This window comes from Nannobrachium achirus (genome assembly GCF_963921795.1).
Source record: "Nannobrachium achirus genome assembly, chromosome: 13".
Classification (NCBI taxonomy): domain Eukaryota; kingdom Metazoa; phylum Chordata; class Actinopteri; order Myctophiformes; family Myctophidae; genus Nannobrachium; species Nannobrachium achirus.
Genome location: NC_137833.1, coordinates 43,918,498 through 43,934,476, shown reverse-complemented (window position 1 = coordinate 43,934,476; position 15,979 = coordinate 43,918,498). Strand labels below are relative to the sequence as shown.

Here is a 15,979-nt window from a genome sequence, read left to right as displayed (position 1 = left end):
CCTGGAATCCACTTTGAGAACCACTGATATATGGCATGCTAGCTGATAGCATGCATTCTTACATAATGGAGACTTGTTGAACATCTAGTAGCCTAGTGTAGGCCTACAAGCTCACTAAACATTTACTGTGTAATATATATTTGATGTGTCTGACTAACCATGTAGCCTACATCAATTAAATACATTTGAAAAAGAATAGATTTAATTATCAAGTCTTCATTTAAGTGTATTTCAAAACAGAAGTGGTTTTGCCCATCAAAGAAAAAGCATGGTGGCATAAAACGTTGATCTTGGGATAGGCATTCGTCAATAAATTCTAATTTTAGACTTATTGTTCTCCACCAACTGTTATACCTATTTTGTTATAAAGATTTCCTCATTAGTGCTATGCTTGTGTTTCATTTACATGAAAACGTGCAGCTATAAGCTAGTATTTTCTATTTGTGAACAGGCCCAGTGAAGTGCTTCATTACTTTGTGTGGTAGACCTATCACTGTTGTGCACCAAACGAGGTAGTGTTCAAATTGTGTACATTTCAAAAACATAACCAGGTGCTTAAATTACATTGGCCATTAAAGTACCAATCAATCAATGTTTAAAAAAGGTGAAGTAAAACAAATGTGGTCTTCCAATCTTGCTGAATGCAAGATAACTGGGCCCTTTTGCAAAGTGGGCCCTGTACAAACCTGTAGCTTTGTCTACTCTTGTAAGCATTCATTATTTTATCCTTCCTAGGTAGAAGAGAGGTCCTATTGCACACCTACTAGGACAGGTGCGTTGGAACAGTGTATAGATACTGAGAGGAGAGAAGGAGTCCCGCACACTGTCTTCACTTATAACTTTATTCAGCAACGTTTCGGTCTCTTCAGACCTTCATCAGGCATAAAAATGTTATGCCTGATGAAGGTCTGAAGAGACCGAAACGTTGCTGAATAAAGTTATAAGTGAAGACAGTGTGCGGGACTCCTTCTCTCCTCTCAGTATCCTTCCTAGGTAGCCTATAGTAAAAAAAAATCAAGATTGTGAAATTGCTTTTTTCCAATATTCCAACAGAATTCATATAGGATTATGAAATTCCTTTAAGAATCCAGTAGGAGTTTTCCCTCGATGCCACCCCCACCCCACTGAACAGGTGGGTTGCCAGGTGGTGAGAGTCATGCTTTGATTAGGCCATTAGACTAGAGCAAAGTCAGCACATTAATTTATTACTTGCGCCAGCAGAGCACGCAAGTAGCCTACTGTGTTTGATGCAGTCTGTGCGTCTGTGTTTATGGCCGACCTTTAGCCAATGAGGGACAAGCATTCTTGGTGACGTCACCATCAACAAGTGCTACCTGATATATAAATAACAAGAAGCAAGTTGGCACCTCGACCAAGCCCCCAGAACCATGGGATATTTTGATAAAAGTATACTACAATATTAGTAAGGATAACGATATCAATAATGCTCAAAACTTGGTTAGGTGTCTGTCAAAATGCAAAAACGGCAACCACACTTTCCCAGAATTAAATATTTCTAGTTAATAAAAGAATCGACCCAAAAATCCAGGCCTACTTTTCTCAAGTGCCCAGTTCTCCTGACACCAACTAGCCTACCTGTAATAACAGAATAGATTGTGTATTACAATATTATTCAGTGCCATTGGCTTCTGGTTTGTCTAGCTTGAGGTTATCCATCAGCTTGATGGTGTTTTCGCCATTCTCAACATTCCTCAGAAGAGTCTCGAGTCTCCGCTTGATCCTCTTCTGGTCTTCCATGGCACAGCTGATCACCACGACCTGGAACTTCTGATCGATGGGAACAGGAGGTGCGTCTGTCACACACGCAGCGTGCAGAGCCATGAGATGCCGTTTGCCGGCGTCCATGTCTTCCAGCAACTTGGCCACGATGTCGTTGATGATCGCTGTGGCCTTGTGCAAGGCGTCCTCCTGGTGGGAGTTTCTGATTGTTCCCACGGACACTTCCACGGTCATTGTCCTGCCCATCAGGCGGTTTGCAGTGATAGTTAACTCTTCCCTCTCTCCTATGGATCGAAGGGAAGGAAACATGGACAGTTGTGTTGTTCACCATTTAAATTAAACTTAAAGGGATATTCCACTTTCAAAAAAACTTTTGGTCATTTTATCGTAAACTCAGGATTTTGTGAACACCCTGGTCTGGACAGTTTTTAATTTGCTTGATTCAATATTTAGATATTTGATATTCATCTTATCAGACACTCCCCACCCAAATATCTTAATACTGAATCAAGCAAATTAAAATCTGTCCAGGGTGATCACAAAAGCCTGATTAGACAATAAAATAACCAAAAGTTTTTTTATTTTTTATTTTATTTTTTAAGTGTAATATCCCTTTAATGCACTGAAAGCCAGTCTAGCCAGTGGTGGAAAGTAACCTACATTTTATTATTGTACTTAAAACAATTTTGAGGTATGTGTACTTTACTTGAGTTGAGCATTTCCAATACTTCTAGCCTACTCGGTTCCACTACATCTCAGAGGCACATATTCCTACTTTTTACTCAACTACAATTATTTTTAAAACTCTGCAGATTTTGATTATTATTACAAAACATACTTAACCACTTCAGTCCTAAATGCATTTTGGAAAATGGCCAATCTACAAGCTCACAATGCATAGTGATGTGAGGCATGGTGAGCTTGTAGATCTGCTATTTTCAAAAGACTTTTAAACATTTGGAAACTTGAAATAGGACAATCTGCATAGTAGGCTATACTTTTACTTTGGTACTTTACATTTTGATACCAATACTTTTGTACTTTTACTCAAGTAAATTTGGAATTATGGTACTTTTAGACTAGGCCTACTTAGTTGTAACAGAGTAGGCCCTATTTGTAATAGAAATGTAACTGCAATAGACATTTTCTATATTGCAGATATTGATCATTTTACTCCCTACCACTTTGATTGATTGATTGATTGAAGAATTTATTAGGAGTTGGCAATAGAAAAAAGTACTGTTTCATGACAGTACAAATCACTGGTACAAGGTCAACTAAAAGGAGATCCTAGAAAGCCGAGGCTTATTTCCACAGGAACCACACTTTAAGTATCTCATATAACATTTAAAGACAGACGGATAGAACAGAACTGGCACTTTCAATAAAACATTGAGTACAGGTACTTTTTCCACCACTGAACATAATGCACTGAAAGCGAAATATAGAAGTAAAATGTTGACCGTACCAGGACAGATGTTGCGCATTTCTTGACTGTTCTGTGCAACTTGGATCTCTTCCATGATGGACTCCCTTTCCTGCTCTAGAGCCGCAGCGGTTTCGCGTAACGCCTCCACCCTGTGAAACAGCAGTTCATTGACATTGATTAGCTTACTCAACAATGACAATTAATAACAGCATACGGTACGCGCGTTCACTCGTGAGTTTAACTATTGTCCATTTGTCTTTAATAGCCTACCATACATTTTGTATGTTTTACTCAATGTTATAGGATTATGTGAATACAAAGAATGACGGAAAATTATATTCTAGCATTTTCTAATGATTGGTAGATGTGTAGCCTATATTGAGTGTGTTGCCTCCGACGCTCCGTTTAAATGAGCAGCACAGATTTCTCCAGAACTAATGGGGTAAAGACCAAACATGTGGAGTCATTATGACATATGGCCGAAACCGTAAAACACCGGCCGGCCTACTTTTTCCCCCCCACACATACCTCAATTCCAACTGATCCAAAGTTTCCAGAAGTCGTCCGGAACGATCCGCCATGGACATTGTTCTGCTGAATTTGCCATGGGAGGATTCGTTCATTTTAGCTTGAATCTTTGCCTGCGCCATGATTGAGTTTTTTTTTACGATATAACGGTACAGGAGAGCGCAGCAGTAGTCCTAAACGCAAACAGGTTCCTGTTACTCCTGTAGTAAGGCTAGAATTACAAACTGTCCCTCAAGCAAGCTGCTGCAGTAACTGTCTGTACACTACACCACAGCGACAGCGCCCCGGCCAGAAACAACACTTCCAAACATGGGCTGGGACTTCCTTCGACCTCTCGGAGAACTTTCAGGAGCAGTGGAGCAGCTTCTTGCAGTATTCCTTACATGGATGATTTGGGAACAGTATTTTAATGTAATTTGTACTGAGCTGATCAACTTGTAATTAAACCAGCTGTTTAAAAAACAGAAAAAACAAAGAAGCACTAAAGAAAGCACTGAAGAGGGGGGGGGGGGGGGACACATTTGTTATTAAAACAAATTAAAACTTAACTCATAAAATATGAAGTGTGTGCAGCTACAAACCCATTTGTCTGGAAATCGAATGGTTAGAGTAAAGATTAAGTAAGTGGAAGATAAAGTAAGGAAAGATGGATGAGGGGAAGGGGCCAAAGGGCACTAGTTAGATGGCAGATGTTACATTCCATGATGATGAGGGCCCACTATAGAACCCATGGGGAGGGAGGCTCCATTTCATGATATACCACACCTCTTGATTCACCATGAGTCACTAGTTTCCAGATGTGAACATTACAATGCAATGGAGCAATCACAAATATATGACATATATGACACCTTTTTCTGTGACACTCATCTCTAAAATATAGTTAGCAAGTCAGGACACGCTGCCACATACTGTATAGATTTCTGCATTAAACCCTAATCATGAAAAAAGGTCACAAATCACACATTTTTGTGCTTGCACCATGAATTCTACCTAATGGTATCCGTGACCAAAATGTTTAAAGGGCCACTTCACCTCTGGGACAACCCGATCTTATTATATTGTTGTTTGGGACACGATCAACACAATCCTGAGTTATTTTTTGTGTTCAATCTGTGTTTAGACTAGGGTTGCGATGCGATTAAAAGTTTTAATCTAATTAATTACAGCCTCTGTGATTAATTAATCACAATTAATCGCATTTTAATCGCACATCGATATTTGACCTGAGAAGCATTTTTTTTCAAGTAAAACACATTTTGTTGTACGAGTGAATCAACAAGTGACTTTTTTAAATCTAAATTTCGCATCCACTGGGCCAAGCAAAGCGCTTTGATCGTCTATTTCTCCCTTTGCGTTTGTTGTCTCTTCTTGGTTGGTGCATCGCTATGATCGGTATGCCCGAAACTGAAGGTTCTGTAGTGCAAAAACTAAGTGCAATTAAAATGAGTTAATTTTTTTAATCACGTTAATTTTCTGTAATTAATTAATCGCAATTAATCAGTTAAAGTCCCAGCCTTAGTTTAGACATTTTAGTATTTCAGTGTGTACTAGTGATGCGTTTTGCATCATATGATGCAAAACGCATCACTGATGATGCAAAATGCATCACTAGTCATGCTGAAATACTAAAATGTAAAAACACAGATTTAACACAAAAAATAACTCAGGATTGTGTTGATCGTGTCCCAAACAACATAATAAGATAGGGTTGTCCCAGAGGTGAAATGGCCCTTTAACAAGCGAAGCCACGCATGGAGTCATTTCATGATCAACCGTCTTTATGGTGATTTGAGTAACTACTATGGACTCAAGTAATCAAAATATTTAGAAATAAAACTTTATTTAATACATTATTCTGAACACAAACAAGTTACTGTATTACTGAATATAAATGTGATTTTAAAAAGAGATCAAGTCTCTAAGTACGCCTTTCTTAGAACTCCAAAATGCTTCTTTTGAGAGCTTCCTCCAACTCTGTGAAGATAAGAGCATAATGAGTATATGGTTACAATTTGTTAAATAACAAAATGTATCAAATTCAAGCCATCAATGCATCATCTAAATACAATAGCCGTTTAGTCCATATGAATTTACAAATAATGATATTTAGATGTATTTACAGATACCTCCAAAAATATGGATGTACTATGTAGGAATTTGAAGGCCATTATTTGATAAAAGCCTATTCTATCCACATACAATGGAGTTTAAGATGATTCACTCAGCTTCCGAGTAGGTAAGTTCTCTCCCTCTGCCCTTAAAATAAAAGCTTTAACAAATCCACACACATTTAAATAAAATAATGTTTACATTTGGTGTGAAATGGAACAATCTATACATCAACTGAGAAGTGATAGAGAACACAGAGCTACTCTGGTTGATTAGCTTACGGTAGGAAGTTATCTTTTCCAGGATAGTTTGGAAATAGTTTTTATAATCATGGAATCAATTATATGCCAAGACCAAAACCTCACCCCAAATGGAGTATCTGAAAATAAACGTATTACAGCAGAGAGAAAAAGATTGTTCTTGCTTGGGGAGAACTTGCTTCAGTTTATTTTTAATGGCAATTGACACGTTAGGATAACATAATATCAAACTGGTGAGACCTATTCCTCTGCAACTCTGGAAACAAGTCATTCAAAATAAGGGTGCAGCACTTTGTTTATTCCTTCTCTCATTCTGTTGCTCACAGACCTGCTGATTCTTCTTCTTCTTTTTGACTCAGGGCCAAAGCTTGCTTCATCTCTTCATCAGATTCATCTGCAAGAAAGTATCATCTTTAAAAAAAATACACGATACACGACTACACTCAGAAATAGGGTGGCAAATCATCTCTGCAAAGCAGCTAGGGATGTAGTGAGTGAGCAAAATAATTTTTGATAATTTAACGGTTTTTCTTCTTTTTTCCCCCCCTTTATTTTCTTTACTTACAGGTATTTTGGCTTAGTTTTTGAATCACAAGCTGCCTGGGTATTGACTATAACATACCTTCATCTGCATCACCATCTTTTCCGGTATCATCCACGTCGAAAAGCTTTGCCAATTTATTGGCAATCCCTGCAAAAGTATGATGAAATAATGTCATGAAATTATTCTGCATGCAAAGAATATGGAGAATTTGTTTGGGTTTTTCCTGTCTCGTTCCTTTTTTTGTCTTGATATGACCTTGGTGGGGGATTGTTTCAAAAAAAAAAAAAGAGAGAGAATGAAGTAATACAACTCAAAATACACTTGCCATCTTTGCCCGGTTTGATCTCGTCAGCATTCAGTATTTTGACAGCAGTGGATTCTGCCTTCTTTTTGCTCCCAGATGTATCACAGCATGGCGCCATCAGACAATGCTTGGAGTGGTGGTGTTCATGGAAGCGTGGAATATCCATAAAAACCTCCCGGCAAGATGTGCACTCCACATCAAAGGTCTTCTCCAGCTTCAGGGCAGTGTGTTTAGTGTGAACATGAGTTTTAATCTGTGCATAAGAGGACACAGAAACGCCACAAGGAGAACAAACATACTGACATTTTCCTTCATTGGCGTTGTTCCTCATGCATTGTGTATATGTAGCCTTCCTTTCTTCTTTGCTCTTTTCTGTTCCCATGCATGGGCACAAGCTTTCAGACTGCCCGTCGTTTTCAGCAACTGCAGGCCTGCTAACTTCAACATCTTCCATGTGGTAATAGTCCTTACTATGAAGGTTCTGGAAGTGCTCCAAGAACTCCCCTTCGGATTGAAACTGCATGCTGTCACAGAGGCCGCAGAAGTGGGAAATCTCCATCTGCCCACCATGCTCGTTCTTGCAGTGCCTGCGTATGGTGGACTCCTTGAAGAACTTCTGTGTGCAGTGGCCACAGACAAACCTCTGGAAATTGTGACTGTTCAAGTCGCTGCAATGTTTATGGACGTCCGCTTCGGAATCGAAGATGTCCTCACACATCCTGCACATCCATTTCTCATCCGTGTTTGAGGTCGCTGTAGAAGGCGCCTCGGCGAGTCTGGAGTGAGCAGCACCCAGAACTAGTCCCCCTCCAGTAGATGGCTTGTCATCAGTGACAATGATAGGCTGCCTCCGCGCTTCTCTTTCGGTTATGTAGGTGTGACCTCTGTGAGCTTGTGCCACATGCAGCAGGATGTCTTCGTATCGTGGCATGTCCACTTTGCACTGACGACAATGGTAGAAGAAGTTGGTGAGATGAGCGCCTCCGTGGAAACGACTCATGTGGAGTTTGGTGATTCCACTTTCGCCCATGCGTTTGTCACAAACGCCACATTGATGGAATATCTGGTTGATTGCCAGGAGATGCTTACAGGCTACGTCCTCTTCCGGGAACTGCTGACCACACTCACAGAACCAGGCTAGTGTCAGGTTGCTGCCTCTGCCGGAGCTGCCATTCAGAGTGGCGCCGTGCCGCTGCCGCTTGGCCGGACTTCCTTCACAATCATCCCTCCTGCCTTTTCTCTGATGTGCCGTTTCAAGGCTTGTGGACGATCTAGTCTCCCCCCTCTCTTTTGCCTTCTTGGCGAGTTGAATTTCACTGAAGCTGCTGTACTGAAGAATTGCTCGGTCCATAGTTTGATTGACCTCTGCCTTGTGCTGGGTCGATTCATTGTGTCTCTCCATTTCAGCTTGGGTGAAGAACATCTTACAGCAGAGAGAGCACTGTCCTTGCACTTGGAGCCGTTTCATTATCTCCACCACTGTTTTATCTGCTACAGCAACGGCACAGCCCTGATTGCAAGACACACTAAAAACGAGAAATCATCAATATTATTAATCAGAGACAATGAAATGTATGACCACTTTTAACATTGGTCAATATGGATACAGAAATGGTCACTGCATGTGTATAATAGCATATCACAAAAAAGGTCTTACTTAAAGTGTGCTTGAGCTTCCTGATGCGAGCTTAGTATTTTTCGGCAGATCGAACATCGAACACTGAAAGGTACATCTTTGCACAAGGCGATCATCCGATTCTTAGCATAGCGTGGAATGGGAACAGGCAGCGCCCTTTCTTTGGATGCTTTAAGGAAAAGAAAAGAGTTACTTTAAAAGGTAGTCTTAACCCTGATTTAGTTTTACAGCCTGTATCAATGCTATCTATCATTTTATTAAGTTATTAAGTTAGGGGAAATATTTACACCTTAATTTGCACAGAGGAACCTTGCAAATGTGAGATGTGTGTATTGTTGTATACATACATACATGTAGTCTAAAAGTCTAAAACTACAACCCCCATTCTAAAAAGAACCCTGTGCAGTCTGGATTTTACAGCATATATGAAGACCTACAATTCATACAGTTGTAGAACAATAACCACAATGTATTTGCTATGCCATTTGCTCAGTTTGGCAGTCTGACACAAGGAGGAACACAGTTTCCCATGCATCTGCCAATATGTCCTTACAGTTCAATGTACAGAGGTTCTCACCCTTCATAGTAATTGAATGAGTGAAGTGATTTTTGGCTGACATGTGCTGAAGGCACTCATCCCTGTGGCTGAAGAGGAGGTAGCAAGCAGGACATGCAAAGCACACAACCGCCTGACTGGTCTGCGTGACGGTGTGGCCCTCAGCGTTAGTTGAGGAGATCTAGAATTCAATGTGAAATTAAATGTCAATTTTAATGTTAATTTCAAATACAATACAAATACAAAATACAGTAATTATCTTTTCCATGGATAGATAAAAAGGTTTTTCTGTACAGGAAACAACACAACCAATATTAAACAGTTGGGAAGCAAAGTTGAAATGGACATTAATAATATAATTAATATATATACATTTGTTTTAAAAATGTGGAGCCAACCTTGGATTGAAGATGGCCTTTCCATGCTTCCTTGGTTGTGAAGTTTAGGCCACAAGCAACACAGGCAAAGAGCTCTGAGGGACTTCCTTTAAGATGGATAGTTGGATCACAAGGAGAGTGATCGAATCTACGAAAAGTTATGCAAAAAGTTAAATGTAATAACAGAAAAGTAGTACCTTTTGGTGGCGTGAACAGCATCCACAAATCAGTAATTCAACACTCCAAACTAGTAGGAAGACAGGAGGTTTATCGGTTCCTAATTTTGAAAGGTATTACTTCTCTTTTATGCTCAGGCCCTTGCTGAGATGGCTTGATAATGATGTTGATGTACCATGGGTTAATATGGAGAAGCATATCGTATCTCCACACACTTTCAAAGATATTCTCTTTTCTGGTTTCACCCCATGCTTTTGTCAGACAAAATTTGGTCCAATTATAGCACATTCGATTTATGTTTGGAGTTGGACATATACTGTATCCTGTATCTGAATCTGAATCGTGTTTTTATTTTCAATAAGTAGGTTTAGAGGATTTCCAGCACCATATTTTTGTTTGCTTTGGTTTCTCCGTTTTCAGTTTATAATTTTGACCCAAAAAGAAGTGTGGATAATATGCATATCAAAAGTCTGCGTGAGCCTGGGGCTATGGTGAGGGTTTTAAGAAGCGGCCTGGGTTGTTGCACAAGTACATCAACGATTACATGCGGACAATCTGTGCTCTTAAAGAAATAGATACTCTTTTAAGTTATTGTATTTTGGATGACCTGTATGTAAATGCCCAGACAAATAATGTAATGTAATGTCTCTTTTATAGGAAACATTTAAATAAAAAGTTGGTCACAAAAAAAGAAAAGAAAGTTAGTACCTTTTTAGGTGACCTTCGAGGAGAGGCGCACTGTCATAAACCCGACGACAGTTGACCACTGGACAGGTTTGTTTGGTTAATAAACGATTTTGTTGGGGAAAAGCACGGTTGGATCTTCTTCCACCACCAGTATTGATGGAACCAGATCTAACACCTGAGTAAAGAGAATGATACAGCATAATAAGTCCCATAGAGTTGGTAACCGATCATGTTAAGCCAACTGACATTTCACTGTTGATATGTTATTATACTTTTACAATGCAAGAACATACAATGCAATGCAAGAACATACCTGGCATGCTTAACCACATGTCCACACAGCGCTTTGCCTCAGTACTGCCTCTTACGGCAGCCAGTTCCCCCTGTCCATGAGCCTTTTGGGAGATTAGCTTCGCCTAAAAAAAAAAGGGGGGGGGGGGATTATTAGCTGTAATCCAATTCCATCCCTATTCTTCATTAAATTGTTTAAAAACGTAAAACTTCTAAAATGTCCTGAATGTACTGATAATACTAGTTCTGACCAGCAGGTGGCACTGTTCCTGATAGTGTTCTCAACATAAAAGAACATGCACAATGAACAGGGCTGAATTGTATATAACTTGTATAATAAAGTGGCAAACTGATGTGATGTCAGAAACAGATTCAGCAGCCTTGTCAACAGGCTGATGCAAAAACACTGATATTAGTGAGTTAGATATAAGTTACAACTAGTCAATGGCACCGTTTTTGTGAAGTGACATATTCCATAAAAACCTTTATGCTGAAGCATACATAAATTATTCTTTCGGGTCAACTTACCTTGAAAGCTCGACATTTATTTGCTCTCTCTTGTTTTTCTACTGCAACTTGCCGTGCAAGTCTATCCAAAGTGGATAAAACGTGTGCTTTTTGACGATCAATCTCATCTTCAACCTACATGAAAAGAGAGAAAATAACATTTAGGAAACCATCTAGTAGTTAGAAACTAGCTAGGCTCACGTAGCCAGACAACTATTCCACACTCTCTGACTGCTATATAGTCTAGAACTACACCTCCTGAAATCCGAGTAACAGAAGCTGGCATTTCCGTTCACAAAAATATATTTTAAAATATCATTTCTGCTTAAAGCAGCAAGCTAAATATGCTTAGATGTTTTTTTATTTAGATTAGGATAAATGTGCACGACTGTAAAAACAAAGCGAAAGTGGGGAGGAGGCTTCACATCCGCTTTATCGCTTCTCATGCCGGATACTCATGATAAGGACTTCCGTGCTCCAGAGCATTTGCAAATTGTGGGAGGCAATAGTCTGACCACTCGAGACTAGAAACTAGCAGACATGTTTATTGTTTAGGCTATTTATTTATGATATTTTCTTTTAGTTACTCACTGTTTCTCCAAAGGTTGAACTCCCCTCCTCCTCACTACTATCGCTCGTTAACTCGATGAAATCTACTACTGGTCTGACAGGACCCTCCTGGAATTACATGCAACAACCATTACATACATAAGACATATAGGCGAAAGACAAGACGACAATTTGAAATACCGGTACTCTTGTTTTGCTGCACTCCTAAATACTGCAGGAATGGCAACATACTCTTCCGTTGCCCAATTATGGATTGTGTACTTATTTTGAAACTCGTTTTCAAATGTGCTACTGTATATCATTTGATTTAAGTCCCCATCAATTGATTCATAATAGCATTGACATTTTATAGCCCGATCATACTCAAACTTTCAGCACAGCTGAGCACACAATACTTCAGTCAGACACAGTAATGCTAAATTCTCTTGATGTCTAAAGTAAGCAACTGCTTTGGTGACTTCAACCTTTGAGCTTATTTGCTTTGAATACTGCCAGCCAACACTTACTGATACAAACTCCACATCTCCTTCCACCTCATCTTCATCCACTTCGACAGGAGAGGACATTGTCTTATCTGAGGAAAGAACAAAAAAAATCACTCTTCAAGTAGTGTTTGACTTGATCCAGTACACCAAACCAACAGCATTTAGCCAGGCAAGCAGATTCGTTGAGATTGATCTTTATACTACAGTTTGGGAATGATTAATCTGTCTATGCACTATGCAACATGCAAGGGAGTGTGTACATGATGGCATGCACCGTTTATACACAAAGTCCAATGAATATGTGTTCTGTCACTTTTTAATCCAGTTAGTGACTGCACTGGTTTATGATTGTGAATTAAGTGACTGAGCAAGATGTCAAACACCCAAGCCAACAGATGGCATCTAAGGGCCTTGAGATTCTCTCTACAGAAGTGCGACAAAAAACGTGGTTATGTATATGTACACACACACACACACACACACACACACACACACACACACAGTCTGTCTTTGATTCATCAAGAAATAGGTCTGACTATTAGGGTTTGACATAGGAGCATAAATCTATATTCCCTCTTGAGTCTTCAATGAACACACACGTGTGAGTGTGTAAATCAATCAACTGAAGGCCGGGAAGGACAGATAATTCACCAGTCCAACCACATTAATATCGTTACTGACAGACAGTGCATGCTGCAGTATTGCTGCATGGTTAACGTCAACAGATTTTGGCTAGCCAAGTTAGCTAAGCACTTGAGCAGCACACACAGCACAAACTAGCATGTTTGCTACAGTGAAAAGAGTGCCTTAATGAGTGTTTCATGTAATGACACCACACCAGCAAACATCAAGTCTCGATTACATACCTCTCTAGTTTTGTTGAATTGATTTGTTTGGGAATGCTCTTCCTTTTAGCAGCTGCAACAAGAAGCGCGCGCTGTGTGTGCAGTGTGCAACCAGAAGTCCGTGTTTTTTTGTAGTGTTTTTTGTAGTGATTGATTTGGACTGCCGTGTATCCCCCGCGCACGGAGTTTGGGCTAAACAGCAGATTAGCAGGCCAAATGTGTTACTAACCCCGCCCATCTCTGCAGGCCCGCGGAGGTCACACGATTTGTGCTCCGTCGTACTCGGAAAATAGCAGATCTACCCGATATTGTGTAATGATCTACCTTGCTGCCTGTGGGCTTGTAAATCGGCGAGCAAGGCGGTCGTACGGCGAAGTATATATAAGCGGCGGGGAGTTTGAATATATAAATACACGTCTGTCATTTTACACAAATCAGTTCAATTCAGACATTTGTGATGAAATCTGTGTTTTCGAGTCGATTTATATATATATATAGACCTATATATATATATATATATATATATATATATATATATAGTCTATATATATATATATATATATATATATATAGGTCTATATATATATGTGTATGTGTGTATATATATATATGTGTGTGTGTATATATATATATATATATATATATATATATATATATATATATATATATATATATATATATATATATATATAAATATATAGGCTATATCCAAATGACACAGACTCGAGTCAAAGAGAATCTCAACTCAAGGTGTAATATCCTAAATAAATTCATAAGAACCTCCTTTTTACAATTACAGGATTTATCTACAATATAAAGAAGATAAAGTAGGCCTAATCTGTATGCTATTTTTAAATTTGTAATGTCATGTAGGTTAATTCATTGTAGGCTATCGTAATATATTATTATTTTGAGTAGGCCTATTTGATTGTTCTGTCTGTTTTAATTGTTGCAGGCCAATTAGACCTGCAGAAGAAAACGAGGAACGAGCTCCCATATTTGGTAGGCTATATTAAAGCCTAATCATGCAGATCAGATTTATATTACTGAAATGTAGGCATATGCCTATTATGTTCAAAGAAATTCAGCATTGCATGGGGTGCTATACGTCCTACACAGGTTTTTTTTTAATGTTATTGACTCATAATTCTACATGGGTATAGCTTAATAGGCCTATATGAAAATATGTGTTAAATTAAATTGTCATAGTTGTAGGCCTACATGAAAAATAGATTCATAGGGTCAAATTGAAACAAATTAGAATAGTCTCATTTGTATAGGCCTATTGATATGATTAAAATGTATAGTGACATTAAAGACAAGTGGAGATCCTCGTTTGTCCGGGGAGTGGACGGCTTGCAGACCCCCTCATGGATCCCTGGGGGGGGGGGTCCCGAACCTCACTTTGAAAACCAGTGAGCTATAGACTAAATGCAGCCCAGGCTGCACTCTGCAGCGTGGTAGGCCTACTGCGATGCTATTCTGCTGACTCTCTCACTCTCCCTCTCTGTATCCCCTCGGTTAGAAGAAAATAAATAATGAAATCCAACTTGCTGCTCCTTTGCTGAGTCATGGATTGTATCCTACATGAATGATATCATATATAGTGGCTTCCTTGGACCGCCTATAGTGTGAACCTTATTGCTACATGATTTGGTCTACAACGAAATGAGCCGAGTGTCACTTCGTGTCCAAAGCAAAAACAGCTTATTTTAATCATTAAGCGTTTAGAGATATGAGGGCAGGAGGAGCGGAGACAGCTGCCATAGCGACAGGATCTGCCCTACATGATGATTGCTGCGGCGTTTTTGGTCTTACTGAGACCCTACAGTATTCAATGTGTTCTGCTTTTGTTGCTCCTTTTGCTCGGGACTATTGCAACAATTCTGTTTTTCTGTTGTTGGCATCGCAAGCTTCGCAATGGGAAGCATCCAATGAAGTCGGTGCTGTCCGGACGCTCATGCAGGAGCCGCGGTGAGTAGCCTAGCCGCATCTCCCATCAACGTGGACGCAACATTACAGCATTTTAATATGGGCTGTGACAGTGTGACCCAAATGATATTGTGAAGCATCTGGCATATATATATTATTTATGTTATTTTAGTGAGGTTATGTAAATGATCACACCGAGTTGTCTGTTTATTTGGCTGATGTTATGGAGTATTGCTGACTGTTATGAATTATGTTAAGGTTAGGCCATAATCCCCAAATGTGAAATGATGGCATTTGGCTCTTTATATAACAGACCTGGTGAATGACAGTTAAAGAAACAAAGGCCATTCTAACATATTTTGTCTGTCCTGACAGTTGGCCTACGAGCGCATCATTTCCGATCAGAGGTAGGGTAACTTTTTTTTATATACCTTTCTCGGCTATATCAGAGCTCCCATAAATCACATAATAAACTAAGTTACAATGTCTGTTTTAAGCATTTTTCTTCAACAAGGCTTCATGCTTTTTATTTTCACACAGGGAGTTATAGGGGGTATATTAATACTGTATGCGCATTGCGCATGTGTGTTATCAATAAATAATAGGCTACATTATGGGTGATTGTGCAGTTTTTGTGTTCAAAATGTATATTTAAACACTGTCATTATGACATACAGCATTGAAACAAGTCTTAACATGCTGCCTTCATTAAAATTGTAGCCTATATATCCTTCTATAATTATGTTTGATAGACTAGACAGCCCACTGAGTCATTTCTAAAAGCAACTTGCTTAACTGCGTCAAGCATAAAGGTTTCAGTAGTTTCATTTTCGGTATTCGAATTAGCCTTCAAAATAAAATTACTTTGGCAATTAAATAATCTACAAATCTTGGAAGAAATGCAACTAAACTCTCTCTCACACACACACACACACACACACACACACACACACACACACACACACACACACACACACACACACACATACACACAAAATA

The 15,979-nt window shown here is 39.2% G+C and overlaps 2 protein-coding genes across 2 annotated transcripts; both read right to left on the bottom strand.

Moving 5' to 3' along the window:
• Positions 1-1,629: 1,629 nt before the first annotated feature.
• Positions 1,630-3,905, bottom strand: bag2 (BCL2 associated athanogene 2; the record flags this gene model as incomplete). Its single annotated transcript, XM_080740757.1, has 3 exons — positions 3,698-3,905; positions 3,209-3,318; positions 1,630-2,024 (listed from the first exon to the last, which is right to left on the bottom strand). The coding sequence occupies exons 1-3, from the start codon at positions 3,817-3,819 to the stop codon at positions 1,630-1,632; spliced, it is 627 nt and encodes a 208-aa protein (XP_080596883.1). The 5' UTR covers positions 3,820-3,905.
• A 1,662-nt stretch (positions 3,906-5,567) lies between these two features.
• On the bottom strand, positions 5,568-13,170 carry znf451 (zinc finger protein 451). The gene is made up of 13 exons (XM_080740218.1): positions 13,070-13,170; positions 12,225-12,292; positions 11,740-11,826; positions 11,170-11,283; positions 10,664-10,766; positions 10,372-10,525; positions 9,508-9,634; positions 9,131-9,290; positions 8,575-8,722; positions 6,939-8,443; positions 6,692-6,760; positions 6,398-6,463; positions 5,568-5,674 (listed from the first exon to the last, which is right to left on the bottom strand). Exons 2-13 carry the CDS (start codon positions 12,282-12,284, stop codon positions 5,634-5,636), a joined length of 2,634 nt encoding a protein of 877 aa, XP_080596344.1. The 5' UTR covers positions 12,285-12,292; positions 13,070-13,170; the 3' UTR covers positions 5,568-5,633.
• Between the last annotated feature and the right edge of the window lie 2,809 nt (positions 13,171-15,979).

Bases quoted from the DNA above. Each gene is read 5' to 3' on its own strand.
- znf451 (XM_080740218.1), bottom strand. From the start codon at position 12,284: ATGTCCTCTCCTGTCGAAGTGGATGAAGATGAGGTGGAAGGAGATGTG. The intron at 10,767-11,169 runs GTAAGTTGACCC...TTTTTTTTTTAG, and splicing joins ATAAATGTCGAGCTTTCAAG to GCGAAGCTAATCTCCCAAAA. The intron at 6,761-6,938 runs GCAAGTGTATTT...ATACTTTTGCAG, and splicing joins GATCAAACCGGGCAAAGATG to GGATTGCCAATAAATTGGCA.